Source organism: Aythya marila (genome assembly GCF_965140915.1).
Source record: "Aythya marila genome assembly, chromosome: 5".
NCBI lineage: Eukaryota > Metazoa > Chordata > Aves > Anseriformes > Anatidae > Aythya > Aythya marila.
In genome coordinates, this window is record NC_139046.1 from 12,542,933 (window position 1) to 12,561,917 (window position 18,985).

Sequence of the window (18,985 nt, forward strand, 5' to 3'; positions counted from 1 at the left end):
AGATTTCTATTTAGGTTTCTCACAAGTCTGTTCTTTTCACTAGTAATTAAAGTGACATTTTCCCTGCCATCTGTAGAATTTGTGAGGATGCAGTCGAGTGATTTGTCAACAGTCCCAGGGATGTAGGAGAAAACACAGCAGAAAGACCTCCTGCTTCTCGGAACAGAACATGAAGAAATGAGAACTACCAACCTTTGCAAAAAAGCATCTTCCACTTACAAACTCGTCACATTAATAAATTAATCATTTTAAGGGCAAATAATATTTTCTAAAATTATTTTTTGTGAAGAAAAAAAGTTCATCCAAGCTTTTCACATATGAAATATGACCTTGTATTAATTAAAATGGTAAAAAATCAATTTTATAAAAAAAAAATTCATAAAAGAATTATCATTTGATTTTTTTATATATAAATTCACTTGCATCAAAATATTATTTTTCCTTTTATATTCATTTATTATTTTTAAATACAGTGGCTGATTTTTACAGAGCTCACCTGCTGCAAATTGTTATTACCTGTTAGGTTTTAACAACCTGTCAAAACTCAGCCCTACCACTAATATAAATAATCAATTTGCAAGTAGTAATTCAAATAAAACATATAATTAAGATGAACGATGCTGTAGTTTAGCTATAATATAAATGGGGCCTTTAGGAGTAAATATATGAAAACAGGCAGGAGAGGTAAATAAAATCATGAAAAAACACTACTTGAAAATGGGTGATGATGCTAAAAAACAGATTGATTCTATGCTTGTTTTATAAGCGCATAAAAGGGGGGGGAGGGGGGAAAGCATTTTAAAAAGCATATGTATTGCTTTCTGAATAATTTAAACCAGGGGAATAGATGATATCGGCTCCAGCAGCCAATCATTTTGAACACCTGCACACTCAGAAATGATATCTGATATCTGATCTCATTTTGGACAAGTGTAGCAGTCATACTTGTCCTGAAAACAAATCACTAACCGAAAAAATATTTTATAGTTTAAGCTTGTGATATACGTTATGGGGATGCACACAGATGAACAGAGCAACCAAGAAATGATGAGATAGTACTGATCATCCAGATACCCTAGGAGAAGCAAGGAAGGAGGGCAGAACAGACGGGGCTAAAAGCAGATGTAAAGACACTGATATTGATGGGCTGGAGCCAAAGCAGCAGCATAGATAAGGATACTGTAGGAAACCAGGAATTCAGCCCCCAGATGAGTAGAGTTAGTCAGGGCCACTGGTTTTCTAAGCAGTCACAGACAGCAAAACCTGCAGGCAAGGGCAAAGCTGGATGGGCTCCTGCAAGCCAAAGTCACAGAAGAGCAATGCCAGAAGTGAGAGGAAGAGAAGCAAAACACAGGAACTGAAACCAAAGAAAGCTGAAAGGGACTAGGAGAATGCTCGATAGGTGACTGCAGTATGAGTGAGACTAGAGATGAGTTGCTTCTTTGAGCAACACTACACCTGCTGCAGCCAAGATCAGAGGTATGGAAGGATGAGAAGCCCAGCCCTATCACCAGCCAGACTTGAGAACTATCTTTAAGCTACATGGAAAGGCAGGAAAAGACAACTGCTGCAGAAACAGCACCAGGTGGAGGAATGCAGGTACAAGACTCCTAGCTGCTACTGAGATTGAAATATATGAAGTACAGGAATAAACCACCTTTTTTTTTTTTTTTTTTTTCTTTTCCCATTTTCATTATTTTCCTCCTATTATTTTTAAATTAAAAAAAAAAAAAAAAAAAAAAAAGGAAGGCACTCCTGAGAAAACATGCAAGAACAGAGGAACAAGGGTAGAACAGGAGAGTTGAAGATTATACATAACAATGGTTGAATTGTGTAGAATTTCCCAGATAATGAAAGACAAATAACTTCAACAGCCATGAAACGGATATTTGCCTCTAGAAGTTACCCACTGTTTGCCAGTTCTGCTAATACACTTGTCTTGCTTTCACAGAGAACAAAGACATTTAACAGCAAAAGTTAGAAACAGAGGAGCAGCAGGAACTCATATGGGATGGGACTGTTGAAAATCCCCTTTGATCAGTAGCCCTAGGGATGAACTTGCAGGATTCCTCATCTATTTCTTCTAAGGAATAATGACATAAAACGAAGAAGAGGATCACAAATACATTACCACCCAAGACTAGCACTGCAGGAGAAGGATGAACCAGGAGTGAGCCAACCCAATTTGTAGCTCGTTTTCTCTGTCATAAGTACTGACTAATCATCTGCAATTCTGAAAGCAGAAAACCTGAAAGGACTTCATATGCAAAACCCCCCAAAAAATAATAATAAGCATGAAGTATTATGACAAACTATCTAAACAAGATCACAACCCATCATTTGAGTATTATGACCTCATCGAATTAACATTAGGAAGTGAGTAAATTCTATGCCTTAGTTCCACGTACTTCAAGCAGAGGGAGACTGACGTTACCACCAGAAGTTGTTCCACTGCTCCTCCATCCATTTACTTCCCTCTTCACATCGCGGCTTCTTCTACCTCAGTAGAAGCATTCATACAGCTGCACAGCTAAACCTGAGGAGGCAACTGAGAAGTGTTTTCTGTTTTGCAGTAGTAGCTGTTTGCTTGCTTGACTTCCCCTCACCTCCTCCCAGGTCCATCCCCTTCCCAGCTGGGTTCGCTCTACAGCTTCACCAACTGCTGTACAGCTGCACGGGATGGGAATAAGCAGCTGGGGGTAAGACCTCATCCTTCAGTGACAATGCTAGGTAACAACAGCCTACAATGACTCTGAAACCACAACTTCAGTCTTACCTGAGGACAAGTTCCTAACACAGAGAAGTGCTAGGAGCTCTTGCCACAGACATAACCCTGTCCAGTGGAATGACATTGCTCTACCTGTCAAGTACTCAGAAATAAATGACATTTACTTGGAGGCAGACCAAAAAAATCTGTAGGTGAATGCACGCAGTATGTACTTCTTCCCTTCTGTGAAGCCAGAGCTTCACTCTCCATGTGTGAATTAAGGTTTACATTCTCAGTCATGCTAGCACATGAAATTACGTACCTCAAAATTTAGATTTTATTCCTAAATATTTTCAACGGCTATTCTAATCTACAATTCACAAACTTGTGACATTAAGTAAAAGCTTGTCTATTCTTCTAAGTATTTAGTGTTAAAGCAAAGATATTTTACTACACAGGAAGAATACAGGAAGAATACAGAAAATTTGCTTTAATACATGTTTATTGGTGTCCTGCACTGCCAGTGTAGGAGGTTGGAGATGTAATAAAAAAGTTTCAAAATTTATTGATTCCATTTCATTTAAATCACTCTAAACAACCAGTGCTTTAGAGTTCAGAGAATTAACGTTTACCGTCCATTACAAGCAAACTTTTAATATTATCTTTTTCAAGTCCACTTAGGACTCCTCTCTTTTTAAAATTTTTCAGATACATTCCTCAAAGTAAACAATACATTTCAATCTGTGTCACAATCACCATTGGTAAGGCCTTCTGAACCATTTTATACCACCTCCACTATTACTTCATTGCAAAACACAGTCTTATTTCATACTATAAATATCCATCCATGCACAAAACACAGGGGGCAGAAGTTACACATTAATATCTCATGTAGGCTTCCAAGACTTCCTTCACCCTCTGCAGGTTTATGGTACACTTAAAAAGATATCTTTAGACTTGGTCTACTTGGTCTTAAAATACAAATATACAATATCCATAAGCATAAAAAAGTAAAGCTGGGTTGCCTTACCATTTGTTATGAACTGCTAAAATCTTATACATGTACAATATAGCATCATGCTGATTAATATACATATTAGTTAAATATATCAACCAATAATGGGGATGTGGCCAAGCTTTTTTGTTTCATTTTCAAAAAGAAAGTTCATATACAAGTAAAAAGATTTTTAATTTAAACTCATCTGGAATACCTGAACCACATAGCCATCTGTAAACCCTGCTGAGATAGCCAGGTCAAACTGGGGCATAACCTGCTGCTTCACTCATCTGAAAGGGCATATAACTCCTCACAGGTGATATCTAAAGTGTGCTACACTCCTAAGAGAATGCAAATTTACCAGCATTCACATTTGCAGATCTAGAAGACTAATTTTGCATCTTACATCTTCATTTATACCTTCTGCATCAATTCGTCGTCCTCCATCAGAAATAATTCAGTACCTCAACAATGCCATAGGTTTTTCTAAATAAGTAGATATACAGTACAAAGTGTAGATAGTGAAACAATTAAGCACATATATACAGTCTTTGAAAGGCATTTTTGTGACCACTTTAGCAGTGTTTATAGAAAACATTTAAGATAGTCACATTCCGCTGATACCACTGTATTGCAAACTGTCAAGCCACATTTTTATATTAAACTTGTACTGCATTGTATATTGTACAACAAAAGAGAAAACAATCATTCTTAAGGTGTGACACAATGAAAAAATCACTAAACTGAGTAAAGTAACCAGCACAGGGCTTAATTTTCCTGAGGTTTGTAAGAATTTTTTTAAACAAAAATCACAGTGACCAGGCTAAACTGCAAACATACTGTTAAGTTTTAAATATACAGTTTATACATAAGTTCTGTGCATGGTCGACTCAATTGTGTATGTTCATACTGACGTTTCCTCTAAATGACTCGCCACTGCATAATACTTGTGTCTTTTCCGCCCGTGGAGATGAGATGGGTGTCTTCACAGAGAAAATCTACATTAGTTACATGACTACTATGTCCACCGTACACGTGGCTTGGAGCCTAGAAAACACCATATTAGTGAGAAGATGAAGTGTCATAAAAACATACCATTACAACATAACATTCAGACTACAGTGAAACCAAGGCATCACATTACTCTCAAAATATTTTAATATTAAATTAAAATTTAATTGTAGTCTCAATCAAACTTAAGTAAATCCCTTAGGCATACATACATTCCCACTTTTTTTTTTTCTTTTGTAAATAGGAAAACACCATTTTATGCATTTGTGCAGGATACAAGACTGAAATTTTTTGAAATGCCTTACCCTAAACTGTGAACAGGGATATGAGAAGAGATGTACTTTGCCAAAATCATCCCCTGTTGAGAGCAGTTTTCTCCCGTGTGATCGACAAACAGCGTTGATATCTGTTCCATCTGAACCTTCAGGCCATACACCTGAAACATGAATGGCCTAATTAAGTGTTTCTATAACGGAAACAGAAGTGACAGCTTCGGGTTTTGTTAAAATATTAATAAGGGGTTACTTGTTTAAAAAGCAAAAAACAAGAAAATCGTAAAAATAACTGCAGCTAAGTTAGTATGCATACTTCAGAAGCAGCAAAAGACCAGATCCTAATAGGAAAGTACACAAATCTTTTATTTCTTCTAGTCAGCAGAGTGCTTTTAACTCTGAAAAAGCACTTCCATATGGTTATATAGGAAATAATGTTACAGCTTTTATTTTCCTGTCAGCTTATTAATGTATGCACTAACATAATTTCTTCACATTACTATAGGCTTAAAAGCTATGTATGATTCAACATACTTTCTTCATATTACTGAAGTCTACGACCTAGGACAGAAGAAATTGCTTAGTTAAAAATGTTATTTAATAATTAATGAATGCCTTGAAAAGAAACTGACCCTACTATAAAATTTTAAGTAATTATATGTGAATAAAGTTATTTATGTAAGTAGTAATTCTTCCTTGTGTACTGTACTTCTTGCTGTCCTTGCACAAAATATTGCTCTAAAATTAAACCATAGGCTCCTCAATGTAAGGACAAAGTCTTTGCACCAAATCTTTAAAGCTTCTGAATACTTGCCTGCTGAAACTGTAATAAATTCCAGTCAGTTATTGAAATGTCAGCTTTTCTGTATGCAAGTACTGTACATTTTTTTAAGATGATTTTCATAATACAGATTTTATCCAATCCCTGCTTTGCATAAATGATGCCAGGCTTTCAGAGGCCACTGACATAATTAGAATAATAAGTGTGCTGATATTATGATGGAGGGGTGTGAGGAAGCTGTATGAACTCTGCCGTGTCCCTCTGAAGTCCTACTACTTGAGTGCAAGCCCGCTTAAATAGTATTTTTAGTGTGTCAGGAGGAGACAGTTGCCACTCTGTCATGCTTACCCTACTCTTTTCCAGGGTGTGTCTATGGGCAGGGCAGGCACACACCAGCTTCCCTTACTGGGACACCAACATGAGAATCTGCCCTGTACTGTGGAAGCAGCTAGCTTGGATCTGCATGCAGTTCTTCCCAAATATAGTCTTTGAATCATTCCCCAGAAGCTCAAAAGCACTAAAAGGAAGTGACTTTATGTCTTTCTGCCAGTGATTTTAAGGAGGTACAAGTTACTGTAAATAAAATGAAACACAGTATTGATTTGTGGACTGCCAGTAACTCGCCTGACCTGTGCGGAAACCCCTCTTTGCTAGGCTGAGGATGTTAAAAGAGAGGCTGGGAAGAATGAAAATGAATGTGCAAAGAAGAAATGCAAGAATTGCTACTCATGAAATTATGAATACTGAAAATGAAAAGACATAGAAAAGCTGTTTTAAGTAACTGCTTTGACAAAAAGCAGGCTGTATAAACATCAAATGTTAGCTGAAAACCAGACATGAGTCTTCTCAAGATGTAAATATGACAAGCTGGAGATAACCCCTAAAGGAAATGGTTTAAGGAACAAGATTGCCATTTTAAAAAAGGTAAGGAATTATATCAGCATGTTTGCTTTGAGATTCCATACTCTTTCAGAATGATTCCAGTGCCCCATTGTCAGTTTTTCTAGTAGCTGAATCACCTTTGCTGAAAAATTAGCCAACATTCTTCCTCTTGCCCCTCCACTCCTCTGCAGACATGGAAAAAGCAACCATTTCCATTCTCCTGTTTGAAAATTGATGCCATGCCCTTTTCTTCTTCTTTCTCTAAAATTCATTCATTACATCTCTTCTCACAGAATAATATTCAGATGTGCAATTATTCCTGTTAGCGCTGGGACTACATTATCTGTTGGTCAATATGCAAAACCCAGCAGCAGCATTCCAGCTGTTACTGGAGCAGATACTGACAAAGGATGATTGCCTCACATTTTGCATGGCATCCTTTTCATTATGTATCCCTCTAATGCATCTGCCTTTTCTTATAACTACATAATAGAGTTGATTCACGTTCAGTTTGTATGCAAGAGTAATCTGATCTTTCTGTGCTCTCTGGCCTGCTATCCTCTCTTCTGTATTTGTACAACTGGCTTCTACTCTTCAGGTATATAACCTTCTCTTTGTCTCTACTGAATTGCCTCCTTGTTTCATATATTTCCTCTGACTTCAGACAATTTTCTAATCCTGCACCTTCACGCCTCCTATGAATTATATGCACTGATTTATCATCCATGCTATTAATAAAAATATTCAAACAAAAATAATATTCAGTATAAAGCCTTCTAGACACTTTTGAGCCCAACTGATCTCAGCTCTGCTTTGCTTGCAATGCATTCAGGCTTTTCACATTGTCTTACATGTCTTCTACTCCTGCCCTTTACCTCAAAGACTAATTTTTCCAAAACCGGGCATGTAATGTGACCTGATGCCGTGGCTGTGTATCCAGCAGACCATGGCTCTTTGCAAGAGCACACAGATCAGGAAGCGTTTTATGGTCATTCGTCCTTCACATTTATATGTGCCTGTATCACAAATATCCACCATAGAACACATTTCCTTACATGCTGCTGATTTTCAGTTCAATCATCTCTATGCATTTCCAGGCTGATTTATCTGCTCCCATGCTTGAACACAGGTGTTCAACAGATCAGTGCTCATTTTCCACCTTGCATTGATTACGCTCAGCTGTGAATGCTACACATACTATTTGGGATTTTTATGTGGTTTTACCTGAGGGAGAAAATATCCCTAGCTTCAGTAGTGAGTAGTTACTGAAAAATGAATACTCTAGATGCCTCATGCCCTTGATGATGTGATTGATTCTCTTATGGACAGGGAGGCAACCCCAGCAAACACTTAAAAACCGTGGCTGCTCTGAGACCACAATGTACAGAAGAACAGTGACTTCCAACATTATAGACTGGCTTCCAGTTTATAATTTATGAGCTTCTTCAGTTTATTATTCTAACCAATTTTAAATCTTCCCAAACAGAAAGTTTGCCTTGCTGAAGTCCATTATTTTCATTTTGTTGCTCCTCTCCTTCCTGTAGTAAGGCTCATCACCTCCCTGATTCCACAGTCATTCCTACACAAGACACATTCACATTTTTCAGTTCTTTGTACCTCCACAGAAAGAAATCTGGAAGAGAGTCCCCTCCAAGTGCTTATCTATTTTCTATGTGAAGAAAATTCAGAGAACTTGCTAGCTAGCCAGTGTACTGCAACTCTTTTCCCAAAAGACATTGGAAGAATAAAAATCTCACATCCTCAGCAGTTCTTTGCTTTTACTGATTCTGCTACCTATTAAAAATTTAATTCATTTGATCTTTTTGGAAGGATGGACAACAGTATAACCCTGCTATCATTAATATTCATTTTTTCATCAATAATTATAAAGCATTATCTTTATAACTTCCCCAGTCTGAACCTAACTGTGTATCTATCAATCCTCAGTATTCATGGTACTGTAGTTTGTGTCTTTTTTTGCATTACATATCCTCTCTGAATAAATTATACCCTTTAAAATTTTGACTAACCTCTTCACAATCTCTATTACATCACTAAAATAGTAACTGTGGTAATTATTCAAACTACTAGCTACTTTTATTTATTCCACATACTTGTTGCTTTAGCAACAATATATAGCTTACAATAAACCTGTTCAGCATGGAGGACTAAGCATAAAAGTGTCTGTGATGTTTCCAGAGGTGCCTCATTGGCCCAGCAGGACATTTAGTTCCACAGTATGCTCCTAAAGCTGACATGCTGCATGGGGGAAGGAAGGGGGGGGAAACCTCTCAGCTGTGACACCCTATGTTATGATTGTCTATACACCAAAAGCAGCCCCATATTCTAATAGTACTGTATTTTCCATGAATCTAATTTATAAAGGAATACTGATTCGAAGTATACATCATTTCAGAGTATGTGAACCTTTGATGCTAAATACAAAGACTTTGTAACTTTTTGTCACATACACTCAAATCTCAGGCACTGAGGACTTGAATATATTATTAGTTCTATTAGGGCCTTCATCTCTCATATGAGAAACATAGCCAGTCTCATAGGACTTCCTCCTTTAACTAAATCTGTGGTGTTGTGATAGCCAAGCACTGCCTGTTGGTTAAATATTAAAAAATTTGAATGTTTCTTCCTAGCGTATTGCTACTGCCATCCCATCTTTTAGGCTGCAAAAACACGTCTTTTCTGGCTGCTTTCAAACACACTATTGCATCTATTCTACTAGAAACATGGGAGAAAATCTTCCCTGCTTACACTAGAACAGACTCTTTGAATGTCTATGACGACTTCTTATTTTATCTTAAGGATTCAAGAACTTGAAGGCTCTTGTATTCAGTTTTCATAATGATCTGTTAATTCTGCACATGTTGTTGAATAAATACAAAACTTTTGAGCATGCTATGGAAAGAAGCTCCTTCAAAACTGTAGAAGTCTCATGGAAAAAAAAACTATCATGATTTTGTTAGATTTTTACTTCTTTTCCCTTGTATTTCTTTCATCTCATTCACTTGTTATATATTCTATCAAATTGGCATCAAATTGCACTCAAGTACTTAATGACAGGACCGTCATCTCTTGTGCTTGCATAGTAACCAGTGCAAAGGAAATTGGTTCTGATAAGGGGATTTGGCCCAGTAGCTGCGTAGATAAATGATAATTCTGTAGAAATGGAACATTAAATTGAAAGAGACAAGCAGCAACACTAGTGTGACAGAAAGGACAGTCTGCAATTTCTTCCTTTTCTTCCCTTGTGTTGTAATTTAAAATTTATACTTGAAGCTAGCAGGAATATTAAATCAGAGTCTTTCTGGATTGAAATAAGAGGACAGATTGTAATAAGAATGGCATAACAGAAGTTCTGTGTTTTCCCCTGAAATGTGAATAGTCATGTTTCATAAGAAAAAATTGGCATTCACAGTATTTGTGAATAACAAGTGATAAAAGCTTCTATGAGGAAAAATGCTTACCAAAAACATGGAATCCTAAAGTACAGGTGTAAGTGGCCCATTCTATATCTCTAGTTGTTTCAACACTCACTACTTGTTTACAAGCTGATGGGATCCCTACAAAAGAAGAAAAAAAAGCATAACATCTTTAATTCTCAAATTGTATAGATTTTGATTGCAGCAGATGAATTAAAACATATGGTCTATCTTGGCAGTTATATGGTCTCATTTAAATTTTAAATCTGAATTAGACTGCCTGAACTTTGTACAAAATGAGTAAATATAATTTTTACTCACAGTATAGGATTTCATAATCTCCTGAATTAGACACAAGATACTGCGAGTTAACAGACCAATCCAGATGAGTAATAAAGCTGGAATGACCCTATGATGAGAAAAATATAACATTAACTAGCATCTCTCAATGTGACCACATTAATACAGTGCTGCAAAACATACTTAAGTTGTTATTATTGAAAAAAAAAAAAAAAAAAGATTACTTACCGAACATTTGCCAATTCTAGTGTACTTTCTTCCATTTTCATTAACGCCATATATATAAATACAGTTGTCGTGGGAACCTATTGCCAAGAAGTTTCCATCTATAAATGCAAAAGTCAACTTTAATTATTCCAGTAAGGAAGAACTTAGATTAATTTTGAAAAGTTAGTACCATGAAGAAACTGTTCTTAAAGGTTTGAAAAGGAGAAAAAAGGTGATTTTTTTTTTCCCTTTGTCAGTTGCATTTGATATATGTTTCAAGATTATAATAGAGCAAGTTTATATAGAAAGCATCACTGTTAACACATGGCACTTCTGGAAGAATCAACTATCCATTTAGGACTAATCTGATTGCAAAAACCTGCACAGTTAAATTGTGTTTGTTTTTTTCTTCCTAGTGATACCACGACAAATAGGGGTTGGAGGAGCTGAGGCAGTGGGACCTAGAGCTTAATACATCACATACTGTGTTGCCAGTGTTTCACAGTGTATTTATTTTTCAATTTAAGTATTTCAAGTGGGAAATTATTGTAGAAGCAAACCCCAAACTTAATTAAGAAAATTCAATACTTTTTTATTTTTTTTTTTTTAAAAAGTAAATAAACACTCTCAAACCTGGCGAGTAACGCATTACAGACAGCTGCTCATTTCCATCTGTGTGTACAGTGACCAAGTCTTTTGTTTCTGTGTCAAACACAAACCACCTGTTGTAAATACAGAAAGAGGCCAATAAATCATTCCATAAGGAATTTAAATCTACTGTAATCTTGACCAACTTTTCTTCTGTCAAAATAGCATAAGTTTTACACTAGAAAAAGAAAAACAGCAACTGCTACTCATTTTCTTTATTTTTTATTTTAACAGGAAAGTTTCTTTCCAGTGTTTTTTTTAACCAGAATAACTATCAGGCATTGACCCTGATGTTAATCCTCAGATTTTATTGTTTTACTATGTGTCATGCATTAGAATAAAGGAAGAATTATATATAGTGACCCTTCTCCTTCAAGACAGCCGTATGCTATACTAACATTTAAATTGATATTTATATTATGTCCAAGAGCAGAAAAAAAAAAAAAACATGGGACCATAAAAAATATCACAGAATCTTGGCTCATGACCTATAAGCATTCTATGCATTTTCAGTTGAGTGCAACTGATTTCAGCACTAACGGCAAAGTCTGCCCTCAAGTGACATTACAGGAAAGGATGAAATTATGGTAGACAATCAAGGTTAAACCAGCGGTCTGCACTGATCCAGCATGTAACCAAGGGATCCATCTTCTCTGTAAAAGGCAGAAACTATTTTTCACGCTGTTTTTTTTCCTGCCTTGTCTATTACACTCTTCAGGCAGAACAAATGTCGTAATATGTATTTTAACACTATGTCTAGCAGTGGGACATTTGCTAAAATTTTGTTAAAGCTTCTAGATATTACTGCATTAGACATAATAAGCCCCTTGTTAAATTTAGAATGAGCAACCTTTTTCTATATGATTTCTTCTACACAGCTTTTCAGGCCTCAGGGAAGCTCTCTGTATATACATCTATAAAGTTAATTCTTTATCTCAGACTCCTCTGTTAAACTCTCCTTTGCCACGATGGAAACAAAGATTTAATATCTGGGTCACTGGTGTCATGAGAACCCCTTCTGTCCACAGCCTAACACTCAGCTAGACTTCCTGTCCTGTCAAAACCCACCTCCTAGCACTGATCTTAGACTGTCACTGATCTTAGACTGTCACTGCCCCAGGGCAGAAGTCTTCTCTTCATCCTATGTCCACACAATACTCAACAAACACAGGGTACCGGTCCAAGACCAGAATTTCTAGGAATTATGGGAATACAAAAAAATGTCATTCTCTAATCCAATTCAATTCAATATGGGATGAACGCACATCACATATGTGCAAAACAAGAACATTTACTTGAATGTGGTGAGCTGGAAAATGTATTGTGTGTTGGTGCCCAATGTGCATCTCTGTGCATCTTACCTTCCAGTTAGCGTTCCTACTGCAACAACAGATGCTGAAGGATGAAAACCTGAAGACTGTGCTGGATCCTAAAATGTTTTAGAAGAAAACACACATTTTTAGCAATCCAAGTTATAACAAAAACACATTTTAGTTATCTTCTGCAAGACCACAGTAACCCTCTCTAGTGGTTTTCAAATACAAACTTAAGGGGGAAAAAAATCACACATTTTTAACTGATTGAAATATTGCCCAATGGATTTTTCCCTCTATATAAGGCTACTGTTTTCTTCTCTATCTTATCTAAAAATAATTAGTCAAATGCTTTCATTAGAAAATTAGGCAAAGGCAACTTCTCATCAAATCACAAACAAGAGATAAAAATAACTTGTTAAATTAGAGTTGACCTAAGAATTAAGTACTAAAGCTGCAGTTTGCCTACTGTCTAAAGATGTACTTGCTTGTCCTTTCGACAAAGGTATGTATCACTGCATAGTGGGGTAAAACCTAACTTCTGCCCACACCAAAAGACTTTCAGCATCTGCAAGTTGGAGCTTAATAGGAGACTAAGGGCATGAACTGAGTTTGTTATTTTGATATGCAATTTTAAAACATCTTACTTTGTATAGTATATTATTCTGGAGACATAAGTAGAATTGTAGTATTGTAGTGTTCTTGTCATTTAAACTTATGCCTAAAAAAAAAGCAAGTATTTTCTTTCTAATAGCCTCTACAGTTAAAAAGAATGAGCTCCAGAACCCTTAGGCAATAGGAGAAAGTCTCAAAATAAGCAGCTTATTTCTTTCTGACACCTGCCAAAAATAATTTTAAAGCGTAAGCAAAAAAAAAATGAGTAACACATCTTGCAAAAATGCTTATATCCTGGATTTTCTATATTCCAGAGCAGTATCATATCGTAGCCATCTTAGTAAATCTGGTTACATTTTTATCAATTTGTAATTACTTCCCCTAGTGGCTTGGTGTGAGGTATATCCTCATTAGTTTAAGCAAGTGAATAATTTCAAAGTTACTAACTCCATTAAAAAAAATCGTGGTTTTTTTTTTGTTTTGTTTTTGTTTTTGTTTTTTCCTCAGAAAAGATATTTTCTTTATTAAGCCAGAGGTTCAAACAGCAAATTTCATCTTAGCAGTAACCTCTACTTATAACTATATTACAAAGATTTTACATAGATTCTCATCACAAAAACGGGTTAATGCGAAATGACTCATTTACTCTAGATAAGCAGTCAGTGATCTACAAAACACTGTCTCAGACATTCCAAGTGGTGAATAAGGAGAATATTTTCAAGACTGATAACGTCTTAACGAAGCAGTGTGTACTTGGAAAGGAAAAAAAATCTAAATGTAGTTTAATGGACCTCCTGCTATTGCAATTAAACTTTTTCAAAAGGATGAAGTTAAGTAAAGCAGTTTCCTAAACTGAGTCAGTCTCTTCAATTAATTTAGAAGATTCTCTTGTCAACAAAAATATAGATCTTAGAACATATGACGTTTGTTAGACAGAATAAACTCCCTTTTCCACATTCATCAACCAAGTGTGATTTAACAAGTGTATACAACTGGCACAGGATACTATGAGAGACAGTATGGCAAACGCTACTCTGTTCAGACTGTTTCAACTTGGTGTAATGGCTTGCAATTACTGCAGATGTGTTGCATTCAGCAAGTCTTATCAATACTAGCTTTAACATAAAATGTTACACAGGCCTGAGTAATTAGCAATCTTTTTTATGAAAAAAGTTGCATAATTGGGAGTTTTGAAAAAAATGTGAATAAAAGACTGCTTGGGGAAAAAAAAAATAGTGGCATGTCACAATAGAGACACTCTAAAAATCAGTTCCTGCAGATGCATATAGTAATGCATTGTTATCACAAAGCCAGCAGGAGTTTGCAAATGAACAAATGAGTGCTTAAGTACAGCACAAAACTGAGCCTTCACTTGTATTCCTTCCATACCTAAACATGGAGTTTCATACCAGAGAGAGGAAATTAAATTCTAAAACATACATGTTCTTTCGTGGATAGAATGTATTAAAAATCCTAACAACATATAGAAGACAAATAAAGGCTTAAAAATGTCACAAAAATTATTGTCCTTATGAAGTTTGACTATTACCATTCTCAGGACTGTAACAGTAATCCTGATCAGAACTACTTTTAAATGATAAATACTTCCTAACTTTATATTTCTTCTTCTGCTCCTGGTAAAATAAAAATTATGAAAGTCAACAGCACTGTATACTTCTACACAATGCAGCACATACATCAATATAATCTAGGCCTTAATTTTTTCGTTTATAGCAACGTTATGCCCACTTTAAGAAAAAAAAACGTTACGTGTTTCTTCTCCTTCAAGTTAGTATTTTAAGGTACTTTGTTAGTAATTATATTTAAATCACAAATTGAGAAGTTCTGTTAGAGGAGTAGACTTGTGTTTATAAATTTATACCTCTATAATCTTGTTCCAGATAGGATGATGAGTAGTAGCATCCCAGAGGGTAATGTGTTTGTCATGCCCACAAGTGAAGAACTGAGGTTTAGAGGAATGGACTGATAGTCCCCAAAGCTCATCAGTGTGACCCTGCATGAACAGAAATGTTTCTTAACAAGGAGGACAATAACATCAAAATATTTTTAAACAGGATTAAAACGGCCCAACTATGTATTAAAGCATTAGAGAAATATGTTGTTTTGGATAGATGCTAATAAGCATGTTATTTGTTGCCAAAAGTATCAGAAATATGAATTAATCTGTTATTGCAGTACTTAAGTTTGACCTCTACCTTTTTTGCTATGACACACAAACTTTCTTGAAAGGCAATAGCTTACCTGGGTAATAGGGAAAAAATCTCCTGATAGTGTGCCTTGTAGGACGAAGTTTCTAGTAGTCCCTATTAGCACGACGTCACCTTTTCCCTCAGCTACTGTTCTTATTGGGCCAAACTGTTCTGGAATCTGTGTTCATAACAGACAAACAGATAGAAAAGTGAGAATACAAACTGATTTGTCAAGCATGACTTTTTTTTTTTTTTTTTTTTTAAGGCATTTAGCAATTGCATTTTAATGTGTTGCACAGAGAAGAAATAAAATGGGCGAATATACATCCTTGACTTCCACTAGTTTGGAACAACTTGCATCAGACAATCCTTATCAGTGGAACATTACATTTGTACAGATAAACAACATATTTCAACAGAAATGGTTCCTTCATGCAATGTTCACTCAATTGTATTTTACTTCTGACCATGATATTTGATTAAGCATTTCCATTCAGTGTCAGGCTTTTTATTGCTAGTACTTTTTTTGCAAGGTATATTTCTTTAATCGCAAACTAGGTTTTGAAAAATTCAGTGTTAGTCCCCAATAAAAAATTCAAAAGAAAATGTAATATTTAAAATACGAAGGAATGTCAGTGTATGAACAGATTTTAATAAACAGGCTCTCAGACTCTCACAGGCTCATTATCACAGAATATGACATTTCACCATTGATTCGTTTTTTGAAAGAATGTATATCCATAAGGAAAGAAAAAGATTTTAAAAGATTTCTTCAGAAGACAGTTAAAATTTCACTTTGAGTGGCAGAGGAAATTTAAAGATAGGTGATATCACCTCAGTTTTGTGAAGTTTTTGGTAATTTCCATTCCAAGATATTAGCTTTCGGTCTTTTCCACCTCCTGATACTAATGTGCCATCTCGCAGCATACAGAGTGCAAATATTCCGCCTTCATGTGCCCCTTGAACTGCGTGGCTTATTCTATTGGTACCTGGATATAAGGAGAACAGATCTACTAGTGAAATACTCAGCTTAATGAGTCCTTTTACCCCAGCTTTGTTCTTTTGTCCATTTCTCTACTTCCCAAGGATTATGTCTAAACAGCGCTAATGGTGGGAATAGTGTTGCACCAAAATGCTCAGACCCACAAAATGAGAACACATCAGGCCATCTCAAAAACATATTCCCCCTTCATCTCAAAACCATATTGCCCTCATCTCAGAAATGAAAAGTATACATATTCTCTTAGTCAAATTCAAACATCAAGTAAAACAGGTTCATTTAAACCTTTTATGGGGATTTAAGCTAAACTCTTTGATATCACACTTGAACTGCAGCGTGATGTCATCACACTTGAACTATGCATGTTATTAAAAAAAAAAAAACAAAAAACAAACAAACAAACAAAAAAACCATAACCCAACCACTTGGTATCCTCCAAGGATGTTCCACAGCCATCAGACACCTAACTTGTCCTGAAGTCTATGTTAGAAGTCCTTTCTGGTCTGGCAGAAGATGCTGAATCACGTCCCAAAAGAGCTTGTACCTCTTTATTAATGAGCTTAGTGTCTTCGAGCACCTTCTTAGTCTTAAAACATGTTCAAACCAGCTACATTAGATTGAATATCTCAAATTTGATACCCATTACAATTGCAAAATACAAAGAAGCTATTGTTGGTGATTCCCGTTACTTAAACATGCACTTTGCATCAAAACCTGGCTAACTTTAGCACAAGTGAGGGGCTGATGCAAATTAGGAAGACAAAATGCTTTTTCCATTATAGAGTCACATTTGCTTCTAGCCACATCTACAGATATGTATGTCAGTTATGAATGTTTTCAGTTCAGAGAACTTCTTGCTAAGGGTTCTCTGAAATGGTGGAAGCAGCCCTCACCTGAACATGCAGCTCTAAATCAAAAATAGTGAAAACACAGAAAATAATCTGTAATAAAATAGAATATCAAGAACGGACTTTTGTTCTCATCTGAAAAGAACCACTAGAGGTGAGGAGATCTTGCAGCATACAAATAATTGTCCTTTGTTTCTGGGAAACAGGGAAAGACCGCTTGCAGTTGAAGCAGAAATAAGTCTACTGGCACAAAGGCAAACCAGCATCTGAGCACTGCACTGACCCTGCCATGCCAGCAGCTGCCACTGTCTCCCTTGTTTGTTGGCAGTCCAAAATAACAACCAAGAACAGGAAGGAGATGATACTATGCAATTTCTAAACTTTATTTGGAAGAAAATGTGTTGAAGTATCTTGCTTTAAAATATCAAAGGAAAAAAGAAATGAAGAATAAAAGAGAAGCTGAGGTATAAAAATGATACCCATCCCTTTCCACAGCAATGTCATATATACCGATTGCTCAAAAGCACAAACAGAAAACTAACAGTTTTAGTAGCTGGTAGTCTTCAGATGAAAAAAGTCTATAAACACAGCTCAGTAAGGTCCAGCTGTGTAACTGATTCACCATGTTGCTCCCAGGTCTTCTGTCCTTCATCTTGAGTATCCTGGGAGAAGGCACAGAGTAAACACGAAGCTCTTGTCCATATCCTTTTCTTTTATACTAATAAGGCCTCCTTCAGGGGATTCTCCTTATTTCTATGCATGGCACCTCACATACTAACTAAACGTTTAAGATGTTGTTGCTGTTTGCCTTCCGGCAGGAAATTATCTTCTGCTGCCTAACATAGTCTTTCCTTACTAGAAAATGCTTTTTAAGAAGTTTGTCCTATCCATCTGTTCTTTTGAAATAAAACTGAGGAATTCAATTAAACCTGCATATATTTAACTTGGCTCCCTAAGGAAACAAACAAAGCTATCTGTTGTCTTTTTTAAAGTATATATCAATAGGCATAATTTTTGCCAACACTGCACTGAGTGACGATATAAGAGATTTGAGATCATCACTTCGGTTAACTGTGTTTCTTGCTGTCACCTTAATTAAGGAAACGAACTTCTCCTTCAATTACTTATTACCAGTAAAATCCATGATTGCTAGCACTGCTCCATGATTCACCACTCACAGAGAACACATTCTATACAACTTTGTGCTATGGCAGTCAGGTGTATGTTGGAACTAGATGATCTTTGAGTTCCCTTCCAACCCAAGCCATTCTATGTTTTTTAAGAGCTGGTAGAGAATTCAGACTGAATTGGTTTCAGAAAAGAACTCAAAATAAACAAAATCTTTTCTTCTTAAAATGAGATTATGTTTATGTAAAATCCAGTCTTTTACAATAAAGAATCACTATTAGCTTCAATCTTGTCTTACCTTTCCCCCAAACCAAAATGTTTCCACTTGAGTCTCCTGTAATAGTATCACCATTTTCAGAAAAGGTCACACACAGGACAAACTTTGGCTTCTCTTGTTTCTGTACAGTTATGAAAAATACACAGTCACAGCAAAACCCAGTCATTTTAGCTGTATGCGTTTCAGTATTTTAATGGAGTCTTACACAATTGTGTTACTACTTAATTGTCTTCACAAGAGTTAAATACATTACCACAGTCTAAACTGCTACTTTGTGCAAAGGCAAAAGATGTACCAGTAGAGGTTGGTGTCCCAAAACTACACACTTTAACTACAAGTTATGGATGCATTC

At 35.9% G+C, this 18,985-nt stretch overlaps 1 protein-coding gene across 5 annotated transcripts in view; it reads right to left on the minus strand.

Annotated features, from left to right (window-relative positions):
* Positions 1-3,191: 3,191 nt before the first annotated feature.
* EML1 (EMAP like 1) overlaps positions 3,192-18,985 on the minus strand; it is a 121,992-nt gene continuing 106,198 nt past the window's right edge. For all 5 annotated transcript variants that reach the window (XM_082762039.1, XM_082762037.1, XM_082762038.1 and 2 more), the window contains 11 exons: positions 18,655-18,754; positions 16,215-16,369; positions 15,433-15,558; positions 15,053-15,184; positions 12,604-12,671; positions 11,228-11,316; positions 10,616-10,713; positions 10,409-10,496; positions 10,133-10,228; positions 5,021-5,151; positions 3,192-4,751 (listed from right to left, as the gene is read on the minus strand). In XM_082762039.1, coding sequence (XP_082618165.1) covers positions 4,626-4,751; positions 5,021-5,151; positions 10,133-10,228; positions 10,409-10,496; positions 10,616-10,713; positions 11,228-11,316; positions 12,604-12,671; positions 15,053-15,184; positions 15,433-15,558; positions 16,215-16,369; positions 18,655-18,754 — 1,209 coding nt within the window. In that variant the 3' untranslated portion in view covers positions 3,192-4,625. The remainder of the gene's footprint in view (positions 4,752-5,020; positions 5,152-10,132; positions 10,229-10,408; positions 10,497-10,615; positions 10,714-11,227; positions 11,317-12,603; positions 12,672-15,052; positions 15,185-15,432; positions 15,559-16,214; positions 16,370-18,654; positions 18,755-18,985) is intronic.